The 18,337-nt window shown below is 38.0% G+C and overlaps 1 protein-coding gene across 5 annotated transcripts in view; it reads right to left on the reverse strand.

The window, feature by feature from the left end:
* Positions 1-18,337, reverse strand: part of LOC5567507 (G protein-coupled receptor kinase 2) — a 353,686-nt gene that overhangs the window by 36,559 nt on the left and 298,790 nt on the right. For all 5 annotated transcript variants that reach the window (XM_021837716.1, XM_021837714.1, XM_021837712.1 and 2 more), the window contains one exon: positions 5,520-5,625. In XM_021837716.1, the coding sequence (XP_021693408.1) occupies positions 5,520-5,625 (106 nt within the window). The remainder of the gene's footprint in view (positions 1-5,519; positions 5,626-18,337) is intronic.

An 18,337-nucleotide genomic window follows, 5' to 3' on the forward strand; every position in this document is an offset into this window, starting at 1 on the left:
GCATAAGTTCTCCAGAGGTTCCTCCATGGATTTCATCTGGAACTCGCTTAGGTAATTCTCTAGGATTTCCTTCAGGATAACTTCCAAGAGTTTTAGCTGAAATTCTTATAGGGGTTGATAGAAATTCTTTCAGAAATTTCGCTACAACTTTTCGCTGATTTTACCGGGGATACAAAAATAGCTCCATGGGTTCTTCCAAACATTCTGAAAAAAAAAGGATTCCACTAAGATGTTCTTCAAGGATCCCGTAACAAATTTCTCAAAGGATTCGACAACAATTCCCCATTATACCAGTATTTTTTTCCAAAGAAGAGTTTTTCAAGGAATTTCCCCAGGAGTTTTTCCAGAGTTAACACTGATAATATCACCAGAGTTTCGTAAGAATTTCTATCAGAAAAATCTTTCAGAGTTTCTACTAGAAAATACTTCAAAGATTTTACTAGGATTTTCACGAATAATTTCAGAACTAGTGGTCCCGGCCTGGGAGGGAGGCACCGATACTACACACGAAATATAGAACAACGTTTTTTTGAACTGCAAGATAACTCCAGCTTGCCAACAACAATCAAGGCAGGCTTGGATAAAACCGCTAGTTTTCTTTTGTTGTGTACTTTCGATCTTTCCTGACAAACATGGAAAAAGGCCACAGTTTTCTATGCACTAAATATTAATTTTCATTGGAAAAAGTAAAACGATGCGTTTTTCAATGCTTCATACTCAATCAGTTGAAAGGTGCTCACGTGACATTACTTGCATTATGTTCATGAATTGATTTTCATTCAATTTTTGTCACTTTTGATGAAATTGTGTTTCAATCAGTTACGCGCTTTTTCCATGTTAGTCCAATGTTTGAGATCTGGGCTCACAGTGACAGTTCGTGACAGCGGAATCCCGGCTCACTATGACGTACAGAAATTTCGTATTGGTTTCTCCCTCCCAGGTCCCGGCAAACTTCGTCTTGCCATCAAGTAGGCTGTTGAAAAACGCTATGGATCGTTCCAAAATGACAGTTACGTTCACGCTCGTTTTTCCCTACTTTTCCGGTGAATACCGTTTTGATTCATATTACGGACACTTAAGGCCCCAGGGAAGTATAACACAGCATAGACCATACAAAATAAATCATTCTGTATGATTCCTCAGCGTTATCGAGCGCCGGAAACCCTTAGCTTTCGAATGGTGGGTATAGAATACGCTTCCGCAACTTAAATAATTTTAAATAAATCGAAATGTATGGCTTTTTGATGATTCTTATTCCGGACGCTTCCTCACTGTTGCCTCATATTCCGGACACTTTGATTCAAATTCCGGACATCTCATGAAAATCATTAATAGAAAAGTCAAATCATCAATTGAAATCTTTAAACCATTAAAGAGACGTCTAAGGCAGTTGGGCATTATAAATTTGCATGGATATTTATAGAAATAGCTTATTAAAACGAGCCTCGAAGTAGTGAACATTTGAACGGCAAAAATTGAAACGTTTCGTTTGAAATGTTTCCCATACAAAGTAGAGTGTCCGGAATAAGAAGCTGTCCGTAATATGAATCAAAACGGTATCCTGGGATTTTTATTCATACAAACACGTCGGAACCTTTGAGCAACAAAACGGAGAAATTATCATTCAAATACGTTGCCCCGTTCGTTAGTCATTTCCTGACATACAAACACCACTCCATTTAATATTTATATTGCTGTGTGCGTTTGAAATGCAAATAGCAAATGCGGGAACACCAAACGCGGTAAGATTTTTAACAAGGAAAGCGAAGTCAAAGATTGATTTTCTTTGCTAGGTTGGCGGTGATATGGATATCCTTTGGTTACTTTGTGTTACCGCATTTGAAGCTCAGTCATAATAAATTTGCACGTCAAAAGCAAATAGCAATATAGATTACCAGAAATCCCTCCAGGGAATTAACCAAAAAAATTGCAAAGAGTCCACAAGATTTTTTTTCTGAAAAAAAACACCAATATTTCCGAAATTAATCTACCAGGAATTCCACAAACAAATAGATTTTTTTCCTTTCTATACTCTAGGTATTTCTTCAGAAAGTTTCTATAACATTCCAAATAATTATTCATCCAGGGATTACACTGATATTTACTTAGAGGATTGAACAAAGAATTACTTTAAATGCCTCCAGGTTGGATCCCAGAAGTAACGTGAAAGATTTTTTTGGAAAATCTCTGGAACAATTCATGGAGCAAATCACCGGAGAATTTCCCTGAGAATTCCCTAGTGAAATTATTTAATACATCTCTGTAAGAAGCAATCCCTGAAGGAGTTCTTAAAGGATTATCTATGGCAATTCTTGGTGGATTCCTTGGAAGAAATCCTGCAAGAAATACTGGTATGAATTGATAACTTCAGGCATCCTGATTTCCTGAATAAATCCTAGGACGAATGTAGGATCCCTTCAGAGATACCTGGAAAAATCATTGAAGGATACACTAGAGAATTTGATGAAAGAAACTGAAGATAGCCTAGAATAATCCCCGGAGGATAACCTGCGCGAAACTTTCAAAAAATTACAAGCGGAATCTCTGAAGAAATTCCCGATGCAATCTCGTGTAGTAAGTTTTGGTGAATTCTTTTGCAGTATTTCTTGTGGAATTCCTGAAGGCTTTCTGGTGGAATCGTTGAAAATAATCTTGGTGGAATCCTGATGAGTCCGTGGAGATATTCTGGGTAGAATCACTGTGAGAATTCTTGGAGCAAATCTCTGCATGTACTTCTGTTGGAATTTTTGAAAGAAATTCTAGAGACAATCGTGTAGGACTCCCTGAAGTAATTCCTGGAAGACTGTTTGAATTAATTGCTGAAAGATTTTCTGGAGGAAACTGTCGAGAAATTCCTAGGGAAACACTAGAAGAATCACTGGAAGATTTAAGATATGGTAGAATTGTCGAATCCCTGTAGTAAGTTCTTGGGAGGGATTTCTTGTGCAATCTCTTTGAGAATTTCTAGAAGACATTGTGGTGGAATCACACGAAAAGAATCCTGAAAGAATCTGTTCAGGAATTCCTGAAGATTCGCTGGAGGAATTATCAAATAAATCATTGGAGGAACTCTTGAAGGAAGAATCATTGAATGAAAGGAGTTGTTGGATAAATCTCCGGATCTCCGGAAAAAATCGCTGAAGAAATTCCTGGTGAAACTGACAATGACAAAAATTCTGGTGGAATCCCTGGGGGAATTTCAGGTGATGAATATCTTGAGGAATCCCTGGACAATTTTTCCAAAGAATTCGTGATGTGATTCCAGGGTAATGCGTGATGGAATTCTTGTAACTAATTTCTAGGGGAAGCCCTGAAAGAATCTTTGAATAAATTGTTATAGCAATCTCTGGAGGAATTTTTGGAGGCCATGGAGTAAGCCCTGAAAAATAACTGAAGTCATCACTTTGTATTGTTTTGAAGTGAACGTAGAAGATAATATGTGGAAAACCTTTGAAAGAATATCAGGATGATTTCCTGAAAGCATGCCTGAAGAATTTTCCCCGAAGAAAACTTTGGTTGAATCTATAGATATTTTTTTAGAGTAATTATTGAATCCCGGGCAGAATTTTCTGGTAAAATCTCCAGTATAACCTTAAGAAAACTTTAGAGTAGAATTACTAGAGCAAACCACTAAAAGCTTCTGAATTGAATTTTTGGAGAAATTCCCATATCGATGACTGTTCAGAATAATCCCCAGCAGAGACCCCTCATTACATTACTATCTATTTCTTCCGATACTTAAATTTTGAAAGTTCCGCTCTCTCTTATTGCAATCAAAAATCGGAAAAATAACGATTACATATCTACTACACTTTCCAAGACCATGCAAAGAAATAAAGTATGCTTCAACGAACTTTAACAGTCAGTCAAACGATTGCATCAACATAAATCAGTTTGACTAATTTGGGCGCGGAGAAGGTTCAGAAGATTCAGAAGAATAAGAAGAATAATAAGATTCAGAATAATCAGAAGATTCAGAAGATTCCGAAGATTCAGAAGATTCCGAAGATTCAGAAGAATAAGAAGATTTAGAAGATTAAAATGATTCAGAAGATCCAGAAGATTCAGAAGATTCGAAAGACTCAGAAGATTCAGAAGATTCAGAAGATTTAGAAGATTCAAAAAAATCAGAAGATTCAGAATATTCAGAAAATACAGCAGATTCAGAAAACTCAAAAGATTCAGAATATTCAGAAGATTCAGAAGATTCAGAAAATTCAGAAGATTCCGAAGATCAGAAGATTCAGAAGGTTCAGAAGAATAAGAAGATTTAGAAGATTCAGAAGATTCAGATGAATCAGAAGATTCTGAAGATTCCGAAGATTCAGAAGATTCAGAAGGTTCAGAAGATTTAGATAATTTAGAATATTCAGAAAATTCAGAAGATTCAGAAGAATAAGAAAATTCAGAAGATTCAAAAGATTCAGAAGATTCAGAAGATTAAGAAGATTCAGAAGATTCAGAAAAATTCATAAGTTTCATAAGATTGAGAAGATTCAGAAGATTCCGAAGGTTCCGAAGATTCAGATGAGTTGCTTGTCCAGGACCGTAACTACTCCTGTCTTTTATAGATTAGTTTGAAGATAATGCGTGCAGCTCGTTTAACGGAAAGAGTAGAACTGAATTTGTACAGATAATGTTTACAGGTATCCTTCAGCGGGAGTTGGAATCTGTCGAAATCTTCATTTGGATCTACACTGGATCAAGACGTCGATGTTACTGTTATACTGAGGTAATCTGATCGGGTTGCTCAAGGTATTTCCCCATTCCGATATGGAAAAATCACCAGTGCTATCGTCGGACTAGAAGATAAAATTCTTAGTTCAGACGGTGCCTATCAAAAACTGCTATGGATGTGGAAGTTGCTGTCGTATTTTGGGGACAAGCGAGAAGATTTCTACTAGTACTGATCAAAGAATTTCGCCAGAAATTATTGCTCAATCTACTCCAGGGATTCCTTCATGAATCCATCCATTTTTTTTTTCCAGGGGTTCATCTAGAAATTCTTCCGGAATTTCATCAGGGAATCATCCGGAGGTTTCCCCAAAAATTGCATCAGATTTATTTCCTGGAAAATTTAAAAGAATTCGCTGCTCGCTCCTGACGTTGATCCACCCGGAACTCTTCCAATTATTTGTTCGTATCTGCATGCAATTTTGAATCGAATGTTAGCAACAACGTTGAGAAGGAAGTAACTAAGGGTGCCCATAATTAGAGATGAAGCATTAGTTTTTCTACCTTGGATCAATCAGAGGTCATCGTCAAAGGTATTGGCTATAACATTTGATGACAATTTAACACACAAAATATTTCCATAAGCTTGTTGAGCATTGCCTACGTCTTTATCGATTTCGTACCAATTTTTAAATAGCTTCTGGTAGCAAAAACAAATCTTGGGAGTAGCACTTGATATTTAATTAAACAAATTCTAACACATATCAATAGATAAAATTTCTTCCTCGAATGTTCAAAATTTTAATTGTATTTTATGAGGGTTTTAGCGTAATAACAAAACTCACCTGACATGCACAGACTTCGCCGAAGCCCCCCTTGCCCAGCACTCGGTACATCCGAAACGTTTTGTAAGTAACTGGCTGTGCCTCTAGCCATTTCCATTGTAAGTATCTGTAACGAGAAGACGAAACAAAAACCGAAATCAATATCAATTGATCAGAGAAACATTTTGTGATTGGCCGATTGATGAATTCGGTTTTCCTACGAGCGCAGTGGACAAGTGTGTAGGCCCCCCCGGTTCAATGTCGATATCGATTCCCAAAAGACTAGTTGAGAAAAAAAACTCGTTTCGATTATGATAGCCACGGTTTGACAGAAACGCTTCCAGCATCGAAATTGATTGAATCGAGCACGTTCTCGCGGATACAGTGTTTCTTCGGGTAGATCAGGTTTGAGGTTTGTGGATGTAATACAAGGATCCAGGCTAATTATGTATGATATTACACAGAACAGAGATTTAGTTCTTAGTTCAATCTTAGTCTATTCTCACAATTTGTGAGGATTACTGTACTCATTCGTATTCTCAAAAGCAAAACTTAAACACGGAAACGAATCCAACCATCTTGCCACCTCATCACGTCACTTTCCTCTTCCAGACATGTGTGTGGGTAAGGAATTTTTCATCAGAATTTCATATGTGCCTTTTCCCTGTGGGAGCGTTGCAGTTGGGTTGGCAACACGATGTGGTCTTTCACAATTGCTGGCACCGGCGAGACAAGGGGGCCTATGCCATGCCAGCCAGCCGGCCGGAAGCTGTGAATCGTAGACGAAGATAAATGTCCACTCAGCCGTGTAATCTGAAATTAATGAAGTGAAACATTGCTCCTGCTGCTGCTACTGCGGCTTGGGATGTGTTCGACATAAGTGTAAGTACAGAGTTTGGTACAAACGTGCTCGCCGTTTGGAGGTTTTATGGTGAAGATTTCACTTTAAGAAATGATTTAACGATTTTTTTTAACGTTGATTCATATTATTTCAATCGAATGTGTTTCAGATTCCATGACTACCTAAGTCCTGTTTGTAAATACTTAGTTGTAGAGAAAGACCATTACGAAGTAGCATGGTTCGATTTCTGATATTCGGTACACGTTTTTGAATTTTTTTTTAAATTTATTTCCACTACAAGGTTAATCGATGAACATTTTCACCTTCTTTCACTAATAGCACAACATGTTTATGAAGTATTATGAACTGCCATTTCAACATTTCCCATATTAACAGCGGAGAGCAAGAAAGAAAATTGTTTACCAAAACAATTTCATAACGGAATGCCAATCTTCCTGTAATATGTGGTAGCACCCGAAGAATGGTGTCACCCGGAGGCAATTTACCGTGTTGTCGAGCTATCACTTCCGTGTACCGTAAGTAAACATGCTGAAGAAGCATTAATCGAAGGAAATAGACGGATGTCACCCGGGAAAGGAACGACATTTGTCTCGAGGCGAGATGAAATTGTTTTCTGGTTTGCTAAAAGAATTACGACAGGGATGGAAATAGGATGTGCACACGTTTTGCAAATACTGTGTTTGCTATTGAGTTCCGTACAATAAATAAGAGGTCAAAAAGAAATAAGAGAAACAGTGAAAAACATTGATAAACTTTGGTTTCATCATTACCAATTATATGAAGTTTCAAAAAAACTTCTTGAAATGAACATATAAAAGCATAAACTATAAGAGTTGCACTTCGTAAGAAGAAGACATCGAGCAATTGCATGCTACGTAGACAAAGACAATGAATTTGTGCCCTGAAAGTTTGTACATAATTGTAATTAACGAGCTTGATGAAAACTAATTGTAAATTCAAATCCGGAATTCCGGCCTTGTTCCAAATAATTTCAAACGACCATCCCAAAATCTCGAAACAAATCTGGGTATCACTTGAAACATGATTCGGCAAAAGAAATAAATTCCTTAATTTCGAAATAGCTTTCTAATTTCAATCAGCTGGAAATTTCCGCTCAGTCCCGATTCACCTCAGAGCAACCAATTTTCCAGCAAACCCTTCAAATAATCCAGTCCACCAAAAAAGAGCTCTTCACGCTTCCAAGAACAACCATTATCGCACCAGCTTGTTTGTACGTGCGGGCGCACGTGCTGAGAAACTCAACCTGCCTCTCAACAAGTCAACGAATGAAAAAAAATATGGGAAAGGATTCCGTTTCCAGCTACGAAAACGATGAATTGGAACCTGCTACGATATTAGCTATTGAATCCGCACCTTTGATGTCATTCCAAACGCAATTCGGTAATTTTCATTTGCCTTAAAGGGTAGCTTTTGTCGTTTCTGAGTCCTCGTAGCCGACGACGGTATTCAATGCCTAAAAAGGATGCTATCGAAAAGACCGTTTACCACTATGGGTAGATACTCCAATGTCTAGATTGGGTTCGTAGGAAGTCACCATTCTGTGCCACGAGAGCTGCTGAGAAGCAGGTATCCACTTTAGTTAATTAATTGGAGATTACTTACAACGAGTCACACTTTAACGGAAACACAGCATCTTGGGATAGTGAGAGTACCCAGGAAGACATCAGAGAGGTCCATTTCGTCGTACGATGAAAGCGGACGATGAGCTTGGATTAAACTACTGATTTGGTTTGGGACATGAGATCCGTTTCCGTTACACGGTTATTTTCGAAACGGTTTTGAATTTCCGTTAAAAGATGGTAAAGGTTCCCAATTTATAGGTTTCCTTCTAGCACCGTTGATGGACAACCATAAATTCAAGGCATGGAATGATCTCGCCGAGCTTGACAGTGGAGACTTTCTGCTCCCTATGAACATCTAGGTGACATTAATTTTAAACTGAATGACTTCCAGATCATGTACTCATGCTCTTCTCAATAAGAAACGAACAAGGCTACCGTGCCAAAGGCTTTCCCAAGTTCTAATTAGCGAAGGGCGATTATGAAACGATGTTCCAAAAATCGTTTTTTTTTTGTTCCGATTAATCGATTTTTTGAATCGATGTTAGGAGCACTCAAAATCGAGTGAATCGATTTTCTTCATTATCAGTTATCCGACGTCATATCCGACTTTCTCAAAAACAAATAACGAGCGGTGGAAATTCTATAGAGCAGAAATGCAATTGCTGTCCTATAATGTAAGAAATAACATTGGAAATATTGCAGTTATAATGTTGTCGAGTCATTTCAACTAACATAAAAGAACAGAAGAAAATTTAAGTGAAAAGAATAACATTTTCTTCGTTTACATGTTACTTATGTTATTGTTCATTGGGTAGCCTTAACAAATGTTAAAGCTGATAAAAATCGTGAATATAACTGTTTGTTTTTGAATTTATTGTTTAAAACGGTAAACTTTTCACTTGCCCCACTTTTGGGGAAAGTGAAAAGTAAGGAGACATTTTTCAAAAACTCTTTCTGTATTATTTTCTTCAATTTTTCATAAAAATCAATTTCAGCATGCTGCTTATATTTGGTGGGAGTCAAGCTAAAAAATATACACGACCTCATTTGTTTCAATTTAAAGTCTCTAGAATTTGAAGAATCTCAACTATGCGAATTCCATTACCCACTTGCCCCACGGTACCTTACTTTACATGCTTTGTTTTTTCAAAATCGATCTAGACTAACATTTGACAAGGGTCAAAGTTTTTTTTTACTTTTTTTAAATAACTTTAAAGTCGATTAAAAAAAACGGCCATTTCAGATTATGATCATCCTCAAGCAATTTTAGGGAAAAAAGTTTTTCTAACATCGAATTTTTTAAGTCCCAAAGTTTTTTTTTTTACTTTTTTTTATAAACCCGTATAATTCGAAAACGGTAAGACCTACAAAAAAGTGTTTTATGGGAGACTGTCGTGAAATTTTCTGAAGTTTTAGAAAAAAATATTGAAAAAATAAAAACACATTTTCTACACTGAAAAAAAAATATTCAAAACTTTAAAGTCGATTTAAAAAAAAACGGTAATTTCAGATTTTGATCATCCTCAGCGCCATTCAGGTGTTCGTCGAAGTGCTGTTTCCACCTTTCGATCACCTCACTCTCGCCCGTCAAAATGCTCCCATCCTTATCCCTGCACATCGCGGCACGAAGCCGTTGCAGGATGCGTTGAGCTTCTAATAGAACTTGCGTGTTTCTTGAGACCGACACAGCTGTTCCATCTCCTCGCACTTCGTCTCCTCCAGGCGGCGTTTTTTTTCTCCCGAAAGAGGCCTGTTGCTGTTGCCGTTTCCATCTATAACGTTCCACGTTCTGTCGAGTCCCTTGCTGCAGCATGACCGCCCGCACTGCATTTTTCTCCTCCAGAATCTGCCTACATTCCTCGTCGAACCAATCGTTCCGTCGACTCCGTGCCACGTACGCGACGCTGCTCTCAGCTGCATTGTTGATGGCACTGTTCTCCAGCAGTCCTCAAGAGGGACTTCATCCAGCGCACCCTCTTCCGGTAATGCAGCCTCGAGGTGCTGCGAGTATGCTGCTGCGACATCCGGTTACTTGGGCCGCTCTAGGTCATATCGGGGCCGCCGTCGGTACCGTACGTTGTTAACGACGGAAAGTTTTGGGCGCAGTTTGACCATCACCAGATAGTGGTCAGAGTCGATGTTAGCGCCACGATAGGTCCTGACGTCGATAATGTCGGAGAAGTGCCGTCCATCAATCAGAACGTGGTCGAGTTGTGATTCTGTCTGCTGTGGTGATCTTCAGGTGTATCGGTATTGAAGGCTGTGCTGGGAGTAGGTGCTACGAATGGCCAAAATTATATTTCTATCTGAAACAAATTTTGAATAGACTTTGTTTTTGACTTTGATTCTGTTTTAATTGTGTTACTAGTAGTTTCTTAGATCTACTCAGATTGTTTCTAGCAAAGAAATAGAATTTATTTTTTGTAACAAATTTTGATATCAATGTGATACAATTTTGCTAACTTATAATATGACAGCGATAGTCGTTTTCTATAGCTGCCAGAAAAAAAAAACTTCATGCAATATTCCACACTTCTTCAAGAATAGAACTGCGACCTTTTGTTGTCTTATTTGTCTTTTTTCTCTTTTCGTTCTTTCGACCATCTGTTCTTTCGATATAAAATCTTTCAACCATTCTTCGTAGATTCATCCCACTGTTCAATATTAGACTTCTTTCACCGTTTATCAAGAACGCACTTCCAACGGAACCCTTCCCTTTACTTTTGCCAAAAATGACAATATTTGCCTTCGTTTCGTCGTCGGTAACTGACGAGAAGAAACATTACGTACGATGTTTTTCCGCGAAAATCGTACTTTCCCTGGCAATAATGGTGAAAACGATATTGCGAGAACTGCGCGAACTGAAGCCACTGTTTAACATGCACGGTTTAATGATGTTGGTTTTTGTATGCATTGTTCTTCGTGCGCAGCAATGGAAGCTGATGAGCGAGCAAACTCGAATGGTGTTTGCAAATTAGTTTGATGCTTTGAATGTAGACATACCATTAACCTGTCGCTAATTGATGGGAAGTGAACCGGATGGTGCTGGTGTTAGGATTCGTAGTTGGATGTGTTCGCAGCATTTTGAAAGGTTGTGAGAAACATCAGTAGGTAATAATCGCTTCTCGTCTCATCGTCTATGTGGTTTACATTTACGTGGGCTTCCAAACCTATGGCTTATGGAAATTAAGCTGAACGATTATGTTCATTAAATAGAGAAGTAACATGCGTCTCCATGATATTGCGATGGTAAATTATGAGAAGATTGTGATCAAAGCTGATACCACATGATAAGGCATTGGAACTAACTAACTGGAGTCCCAATGAGCGCTCAGAATTCTCAGAATTGGAGAGATTTATTGATGGATTAACATTTACTGTCAGAAGTCATCCAGCCGAGTGGTAGCGTCCGCGGCTACAAAGCGAAGCCATGGAAGGAATTTCATAGATTTTCCAGGTCATAGGTCGATAATATCGATAATATCTTTAAACAAATACATCATGAAGTTAGATTTTTTGTAGAATTTTGAATTAAGCTTCAATGAGATGTAAACTACTGAAATTTCTTGTTGTCGTACCCATATAAAAATATTAGGTATTCAATTTAATATGCATTGCATACTTGACTCCCAATTTGCTCGAACGCAATAAGCATTATTATGAAACACTATTTGCTCTCTTGCGAAATAGCGCTCCAAGTAATTTAACATCTACTTAGACATGCCTTCTAAACGCTTTTCATATGAAACCGTATTCCACGTATGATAATACGGCAGATGAAAAATTCAACTGCTAATAGCACATGCCTCTTTGTGTGACGGGAAAATGAATGAACTCCACTGGAAATTACCCAGAACCGTTGAAAGAACCTTGGTTATTTGTAAAGTTCCCATGTGGGATCAGCTCCTTTGAAAAGCATGATTTATTTACACACGAGCACGAATGGACTCCGTTTCAATACGAGCAACATATAACGATTTTTGTGACATATTACATATCGCTGCAATGGTTCAGCAGGTCAAGATTAGCAAACATCAACTAAACTCAGATTAAGGACGAAACTGGAACTGGTTCAACCGTGACCGTGGGTGTATCCCACAAACGAACTTCAAGAAGGAGCATTCCTAAAAGTTTTATCGATAATGATGTTTGCTCAGTACATCATACGCGATGGCAGTGTATGCTCAAACTCTTAAAAGCTTTTTTTTCTCCAGTAATCATCGAATGGAATGGAAATTGCTCTTGCCAGGGTTTTGGAGGGTGCCATGTGCGCGATGTGGAATTTTGCGGAAGGCGGGCGATGGGTAAGTAAGTATGTTTGTTCGGAGCGAGCGATACGTCTTGGGCGAATTTCCGAAGTAGAAGGCACACGAAGAGGAATAATGTTTAGGGGCGTCTAAGTTAACGAAAATTGCTTTCGTTTTGTCTTAAATTATGTGACGGAAAATTTATGACCGGAACGTGCTCGGTGGAACGGTTTAAGGATATGTACGGAAAGTGCTTCGCGGGTAAGTATTTTTCTCATATGGGCGCTTATTGATGTTCGTGCACTAATCAGTCATTGTTCCGTGTATATTATGTCAGGACGAGTAATAGCTTCATTGAACACGGAAAATTGGTAAAGGCTGTAGGTGGCTTTTCCAGTCGCATTTGGAGGTATTTGTGTGATTATAAGCTAAAGGTATGGGGCCTTCCTTAGCCCAGTGGTTAGAGTGTCTGGGTTCGAATCTCGGTCGGCCCAGGATCTATTCGTAATGGAAATTTCCTAGGCATAGAGTATCATCGTACTTGCAACACGATATACGAATGCGAAAATGGCAACTTTGGCAAAGAAAGCTCTCAGTTAAAAACTGTAGAAGCGCTCAAAAGAACACTAAGCTGAGAAGCAGGCTTTGTCCCAGTGAGAACGTAGTGCCAAGAAGAAGAAGAAGATGAACGTATTAGGAGCCTTAATTCCAATAACTACGAATAAATATTCAAATATGAAAGAACAGCCTATGATCAAAAGAAGGAAACATCTCCTAATATAAGCTAAATTATTGGCAATAGTAATGAAACCAGTACAAGTTGAAAAAATAGTTCAAAAGAAGGAAAAATTTCTTATGAAATTATCAAAAACATTTCAAACGCTAGCCCACCGTTGGTGGCCCAGAGACAAACCAACCATGCGCTCAGAATGCAAGTTCACAACTTCGTCCTGAATGAACGGATAGTTTCAATTATTCTCTTGAAGCACGTATAGCGTGCCCTTGATGAATAACTGCGAATTTTCTTTGCCCATTTACTGTTTTCAAATATGTATATCGCAACAAGCTCAAAGATACTCTATGTTCTAAGATGTAGAGACCCGTCACGAGTTTTATTTAGTAATACTCTCTAATGTCACAACAATTTTTGAAATTATTTGCTTGGAAAATCTCTGAACGAACACCACGCTTGTTTAGAACCCACCAAAACTTTTTGCTATGGGCTCGGTGGTGTTGATTTCGGTTAAAGCTTGAAAAATGCCGATATTTATTTTAAGTCAATCATTATGCCAAACGGCCATTATGCCAAATGACCATTATACCAAACGACTTTATGTCAAACGACCAGTCAAATAGTCTCTTATCCACTTAGCCCAAAACAGTTCACCTTTAAGCTTTGCAAACTCGAACCCCTTGCTCAGCAACTAAAGACACGCTTCGCTGTTCATCTGGACATTACGTACTTGAAACAGAGTACTTCTCTCCTCTACTGTTTTAGCGGGTTGTGTCAATCCTGGTGTTTTCCAGAACAGTGATCTCGGACTCCACAAATCCCTTAACGCTCGGGTCGTTTCCTTCCCGGACGTTGAACATTAATCTCGGATAGGAATCTTGTCTTTCGTCACATGTCACGCAATATTACACTGCAGCTTTTTCATGGACACTTCTGAGAGAGCATACAATGTATCTTCAGCAACGTTCGACTTATTTTTCAGCGTGACTTCCGAAATTTCACAAAAGTTTGCACTGTCTTCGCTGGATTGATGAAAAATCGGTTTCACGGTTGGCGACATCCAAGCGATTTCGGGATGCAGATCACTCTGTCTGTCAAACACATGCTGGAACTCCACACTGACTCTTGATGTTTCTGCTACAGGATACTCGTCCGATGGGTCGTTCTTCTCACTTTTATCCTGTCAATAACCAAGACCTTCACACTCTTCACTACGCTTGGCTTGGTACGCCTCCTCTGGTTCGGGTTGATTGGCTCAATAGTTCCCGTTTGCTTTGGGTTTCTCCATAGCTACCGGACGGCATTATTCCAGCTGGGTCATGGACTCACGAAACGGTAACTGAAACACTAATCCGTTTCGCATTTGTCGTCGATACGTTTACAGGTGCTCCCTTTGTCCTATTCAAAGAATATATCCGTAACTGGTCTTATTCAAAAGAAAAAAAAACAGAGCTAGAAAAAATGGTGCCTGTTTCTGAAATCTACAAACACCAAGAAACCGTCAGCTTTCAAAGCGTATTGTTTGTCAAGGAATTGTTGACATAGTCATTGTTAAGCATAAACGAAAATATGCATAAACCAACATAGATATGTATCTATGTGCACAGGAACGACTCCATCATCCGGATGCCAGTAGTGAGCTCAAGCCGGGAAGAGAAACAGGGCTCGGTCAAGCTTGTATGGACATGGTCCCGGCACAGAAGATTGCAAATATGAATATGTGATGAAGTATTACCAAGATGACACAACGGTGTGAAAAATAAATGTCCAACTTAGCTAGCATCAAACTTTATCGTGAAATACTATAGATAGTTTTAGTTTTGGTTTCATTTCAGGTTTCTAGACCAATTATTGATTACAAATCATTTATAAAACCATTACAAAACCTCAAATGTATTTTTCAAATTGATCCCTTATTAGATGATTTTCATCTATTCAAAAACCAACATGATTGGTAATTTTCCACTTCAGATAACTTTATGCTGCTGAATGATTCGCACACTTCTTCCGTACATTTACCATCATACATGTTGTACTCATCCGTTTGAATCCTCGGAGACTCGGAGCAGAGGAAAAACGAAGATTAATGGCCATTTGTCTATTTCTCTGACTTGGTCCTGTGCAATACATACTAAACAAACGACGACCGGTGCAAATAAGAAAACGATGAGCTTTTCTTTAGGGAGGGGGACAGCAATGTGTGCCATCCATAACATAAGATGTGAATTTCTTACCGACCGAGAAGAGCTTCATGAATATTTCATATGTCGACTATGGCTGGATGGAAACAGTCCCCAGTTCCATAATGCAATCATATGCTGTTCAGAATTAAACGATTCAAAATCAGAACATTTAAACGAATGTAAAACTGATATTGATGGCACAGAATTCAATTATCACGATTTCATCCATCTTTCCGACGACAAAGTTCGACTTGTCGTCGAACGAGAAGCTGACAACCTTTTAGCAAAATCATATTTGAAACTTTTTCCATTATACTGGTGCACCTTTCAGTTTGCTTGTCTCATTGCTTGACAGTTTTGTTCCCTGTGTTCCTCGATCACTTCATGTCTACCCATAGAAGGGACCAACTTTTATATGGAACGTAAATATTTAACCTCAAGGCTCCCCCACTGAGCTGGACTCGCAACACTTTAAGGTTGAACTTTCCATTTCGGAAAGCTCCCACCCATCGATTCGACCCGACCGACTTCTTGTCCCCAGCTGTTCGAGTTACAGTGCTATAAGGAAAATTGAAAAATAAAATCTTCCTGCCCCCCAACTTCAGTTAGTTCCTCGCCCTGCGATGCCCTGATTGTCAAAAGGGAAAATGAAGCATCCTGACCCGAAAGCTTTTCAACAGCTCAATTCGTGTCCTTCAATGATAACCAACGACAAGCACCCAGTGATGTAAGGGCGGAAACGGTGCTTCAGAGACCAATATTTTCAAAAAAAAAAGCTTCATCAAATCTGTACTCACCAGTTGTTTTTATGGCTTAACTGTACTGCCCATAACTGCATAACAGTCACATTCGACATTTTTGACAAATTGGAGTTAATACCAGGGAGAGTCATCAAATGATGAATACTTTCGATCAATTTACTGAAATCTGTGAGGTTGTGATTCTACCCCATTACCCCGAAAGCCATTTCCCCGAATGCTATCACCCAAATTCCATTACCCCGAATGTACCACTACCCCGAATTCCATCACCCTGAATGCTATTTCCCCGAATTCACAATTATATTGACATGATGATATTGATGACATTTCCCCATGATATTGGAATTCGGGGTGATGGGTCGTTCGGGGTTTTGGAATTCGGGGTAATAGCATTCGGGTTAGTGGCATTCGGGGTAATGGGATTCGGGGTAATGGGGTAGAATCATTGAGATTATAAATGAGCCTCGTAATGTAATAGCAATGAAATTTCTATCAGAATTTTTAACTATATATATTACTGTATGTATTTTGTGAAGAAATTTATTTAGAAATTAGGGGTTTGCCTTAAGTTTCCTTCAGGTGTGACTTCGAAGATTTCTACAAGACGATTCTTTTACGAACTTCCTAGCCAAACTTTTCGAGTGCACGACTCACCCAACAATCAGACATAATTTTCGCATCTTGCCGGAAGAAAAAATAACTCTTCTCACATTTACAAATCATCAATTTTGTTAAATTCGATGTATTGATTAACATCTTTTACCATAAAAATAGAATTTTTTTAGCGATAAATAAATTTAAAAAATCTTCAGTAGAAACAACTAGACAAACTGGATTTTGAATTATTTTTCAATTCAGGGTTGGAAGCTTGTTGTTGCCAAAAATTGTTATTTTGATGACCAGATGAGAGAAAAAAGTGATCAAATAATGACTTACAGTTTTCAAAAAAGTGACTAAAAGTGATTTGGAAGTAATTGTAATTAGATTAATTTCAAAAATTTCTTGGAACAGTTTTTAATCGATATCCAAAAATACACCCTGAATGAACTTTGGAAGTAGTGTGTTGAAAAAAACCGTGGCTAATTTCTTGAGAAAATTCAAATAAAAAAGCTGGAAGAATTACTTGAAAAATCAGCGAAGGAATGACAGATGAATTCTAATAAAGTTTCATGGAAAAACATCTAAATATTGTTTTTTCTAACTCTTGAACCTATACATTTTTTTGAAATATTTTCTAAAGTAACAATTGAAAAAATCGGCGGAGATTAAGTGGAAGATATCTCTGGATACGTGCTAAGATAGTCCCTGTGAAAATGCGCAGAGTAGGTAATCTTTGTGGAAAATACTGAAGGTAGAATTATTGCTTGTAGTGCTCCAGTAATTCCTGGAAAAAAATCTAGGCATCCCTTGGAAAATCTGTGTAGGAATTGCTAGAAGAATTCCTGGGAAAACTAATAGACGAATCTCTAAAGAAATTTATTATGTATTTCACAAGAAATCTTTGGAGAAATCACCAGGAGAATTCTTGAAGCCGGAGTAGAAATTTCTGAATAAGCTGTGGAATAGTCGCTAAAGAGTCTCTGAAGATATTTTTGGATTCTGCAGAATTTTGCACCAGGAATTACTGCGGAAAAAGTGACAAAATAGTGACCAAGTCTCTTAAACGAGACTTTGCCACCAGCCCTGAAGTACAGTGATAATTCCTGGAAAAAAATCAAAGAAATCCTTGTGGAAATTACTATGTTTATCTCTAAACATATGAATTCTTCTATACATTGAAAAATTGCCTTAAAGGAGTAGCTGCAAGCTGAAATACACAGTCTCTAGAGAAATCACTAGAAGAATTGTTGAATTGTTGTTCCTCTAAAAATCTAAAAAGAAATTTCTGAAAAAACTTGAATGAAATTGCCGCTTTAGAGTTTTTGAAGGTTTCTTTAAATCCACTAGCATTTTGTACCAAGATTGACAGTGAACAAAAGTGACTTTACAGATCATTTTGGTTGAAATAGACACATAACAGACCTTTTATTAAAAACAGAGTCATTTCAGACACTTGTACCAAGTCTCCAAGTGGCCAAGTATCTAAAAAAAGACCTTAACGGTATCAAATGCTTTGTAAATATTCTTGAAATTGATTTTTTTCAACATTACGCCTTAGAAACGGCGTAACTCAAAATGTTGTTGATATTCGTGTCAGAGGTAGAACAAAGAAAAATCATATGAAACTAACGATGAGCAAAGCTCAAAAGATGTATTTCTTCTGGTAATAACAACAAATGAAAACCGCAAAAATGTTACTGATATCCTTAGAATATGTTGATTTCCGAAGGACCATTTTCTACAAATGCCATTTCCTCGAATGACCCATTTCCCCGAAAAAAGATGCAGTTTGAATAAGTGCAATAATAGCCCTCAGCTGTAGGACGGCGAAAAGGGAACGAAAGATAAGCACTCAAAAGAAGGATGTATT

Source organism: Aedes aegypti, chromosome 1, assembly GCF_002204515.2.
Source record: "Aedes aegypti strain LVP_AGWG chromosome 1, AaegL5.0 Primary Assembly, whole genome shotgun sequence".
Lineage (NCBI taxonomy): Eukaryota > Metazoa > Arthropoda > Insecta > Diptera > Culicidae > Aedes > Aedes aegypti.